Source organism: Quercus robur, chromosome 3, assembly GCF_932294415.1.
Source record: "Quercus robur chromosome 3, dhQueRobu3.1, whole genome shotgun sequence".
In the NCBI taxonomy this organism is placed as follows: Eukaryota; Viridiplantae; Streptophyta; class Magnoliopsida; order Fagales; family Fagaceae; genus Quercus; species Quercus robur.
Genome location: NC_065536.1, coordinates 26,874,695 through 26,877,143, shown reverse-complemented (window position 1 = coordinate 26,877,143; position 2,449 = coordinate 26,874,695). Strand labels below are relative to the sequence as shown.

The following is a 2,449-nucleotide window of genomic DNA, read 5'->3' as shown; positions in this document are numbered from 1 at the left end:
AAACATAGTTACACAAATTTGCTTAAATACACTATGGGCTCTCGTGCTTATAATACTCTAGCACAAGAGGATACATCCTTTCTATTGTGCCTTCATAATGTGTGCATCAAGATCTTTGGTGATATTAACCATCAGAGTGACATACTTATTTTCCACAAGTCCCTCAAAGCTTTTGGAGTGTCAAGTACATTCGCTTCTATAGTTTTAGAAGAAAATGTCATTGTTATTCTTCTATGTGATGGTCATCTATGAAATTAAAATAGCACCCAAAAAAAGAATTAAGAGAGAAATGAGAAGAAAATTCATGCTGAGTTTACGCATCCCAATTTTAATATCAAAACAAACCATTACTTTATTAATAGCCCTGACTTGCCTCACACAAGGGGTTGGATGCGCCAATTGACCTACAGGCCATTGGTACGTAACCACCCTTCATTATTTTATTACAAACCATAGGTACTTCATTAGAGAGATCTGATCCCAAAACATAGTTATACATGCTTGGTTAAATACACTGCGAGCCTTATGCTTATTTTATACAAGCACTAGAGGCCGATACATCCTTTCAATTATGCCTTAGTAATGTGCTCATCGATACCTTTGGTGATATTAACCATCAGAGTGATGTACTTATCTGGAGCTGGCACATCCTCCCTAAGTTTCTCATATTCAATGTTCAATTTGGCCAAGCTTCCAGTACCCTTCGGAACAACCTGATAGGTGGCCTTAAAGGTCTTGTATTCCTGCATGATATCTCCATCAACACCAATAAGGGTTGCTGACCTATTTGCATCATCATATTCAACCTTCTCCTTGAAAACCAGGCCGGATTTCCCCTCTATTGTTTCACAAGAAAATATGAATATCAAATTCGATCAATTTCACAATAATATATAGACATCAGACTTATTAAGTCTAACAATAATTGTCCAAAATATTATGTACGATATTACAAAATTGTGAGTGATTGGCCTAACATTCTTTAAGAATGAAAAGTGGTTATTAAGTTTCCTAAATTTGCAAGGTCAGTATAATGTGATCCCCATAACAATCATGAAAGGAAGAAAAGTTTTTTCCTCTTTGTTACCCAGAATTCTTTGAGGTTTCCTAAGGTAAAACAAAGACAAAAATCTAGTACCACAACAACAGTACGAGAATATTTTTGTTTTATTAATCTTGGGAAATTATAATATATATTGAACTTTTATTTTAAACCTTATTATAAAAGTTGGAAATTATTAAACACAAAAACATGAATCATTAAATTTGAGAATATTATTATAATTATTCACTTTTATTATCAATTTATGTGGGGCATAGCATTTCTACTTTTGAGTCATTCATGCACTCAACCATTATTAGCCTAGGCCAAGGATCATATTCATATTATTATTATTATCATTATCATTATCATTATTATTATTATTATTATGTTCAATTGTATGTCTGTATCTGGAACGTTTTCATTTATTTGACCTGGAATACTGTGTACATTATCAAATTAAAAAAATAAAATCTCTAACTGTGAAATGGATTGTTTCTATTTTAAGTGAAATGGAGAGGATGACGATGACGATGAGAATCACCCAATTAAGCTAAGTCCAACACGTTTTAGAAGCTAAAATACATGGTGTGGGCTCTTGTTGTGAGCTAGTGAAGTGCAAAATAAAGAAAAAGAATAAGAAATTCAGTCAAGAACAAATATGAAAATAGTAGGGTACAGCCTTACCCAGTGTATATTTCCAGATCTTGACAGAGCCATGTGTCTCCCAATCACCTTCATGAACGTCAACCCCCTGAATATGGTCAGGAGCGGCGTTCGGAACATGGTAGGCTTGGCCCTTAAAGATGTTATAGTACTTCTCTGGGGGTGATTTTATTTCTATTTCAGTCCCCACCTTACCCTTCAGAGACATTTTTTCTTTTTTCTTTTTTTCTGTAGTGATAGTTCTCAGAAACAACTTAGCTAATGATCAACTAAAAGATGGTACAAACTACAAAGCACAGATTAATGAAAATGTCTTTGCTTCCCCTTATTATATATAGAGGTGTAATGGCAAATTACGTGTTTATTTGGATCCAATTAATGATAAAGCACATACTGTATTTTGCATTCTTTTTCAAATTGGGGGCCAATGATGAACAGAAAACCTTTTTATTTAATTTAGGTGATAATTACAATATATAAAGAGCTGGTGGCATTGAAACAAGAAGAAACACATGCATGCATAATTTTTTCATGACACTCAATGTAAGGCTACCCAATTTTCTGTGCTTTTCAACTACTCTAATTAATTTAACCTTTCGTCATTGGTGACATATTTAGATTGTTACTGTTAATTTTTCGGCTTAGCCTAGATGTTAGTATTAGTTTTTAGACCACTTAAAACACAACTAGATTAACCTAGTTATTTAGCCAAGTGATTACTTAGTCAAATTATCAAATCTA

The 2,449-nt window shown here is 33.2% G+C and overlaps 1 protein-coding gene across 1 annotated transcript; it reads right to left on the bottom strand.

Annotated features, from left to right (window-relative positions):
- Positions 1–326: 326 nt before the first annotated feature.
- LOC126717642 (MLP-like protein 28) lies at positions 327–2,021 on the bottom strand. Its single transcript, XM_050419475.1, has 2 exons — positions 1,730–2,021; positions 327–838 (listed from the first exon to the last, which is right to left on the bottom strand). The coding sequence occupies exons 1-2, from the start codon at positions 1,914–1,916 to the stop codon at positions 570–572; spliced, it is 456 nt and encodes a 151-aa protein (XP_050275432.1). The 5' UTR covers positions 1,917–2,021; the 3' UTR covers positions 327–569.
- Positions 2,022–2,449: the final 428 nt, after the last annotated feature.

What these genes read in the sequence shown, in the direction of transcription:
- LOC126717642 (XM_050419475.1), bottom strand. Translation starts at nt 1,916, where the DNA reads ATGTCTCTGAAGGGTAAGGTGGGGACTGAAATAGAAATAAAATCACCC. An exon ending in GATCTGGAAATATACACTGG is followed by an intron (nt 839 to 1,729) that starts GTAAGGCTGTAC and finishes GTGAAACAATAG; the next exon opens with AGGGGAAATCCGGCCTGGTT.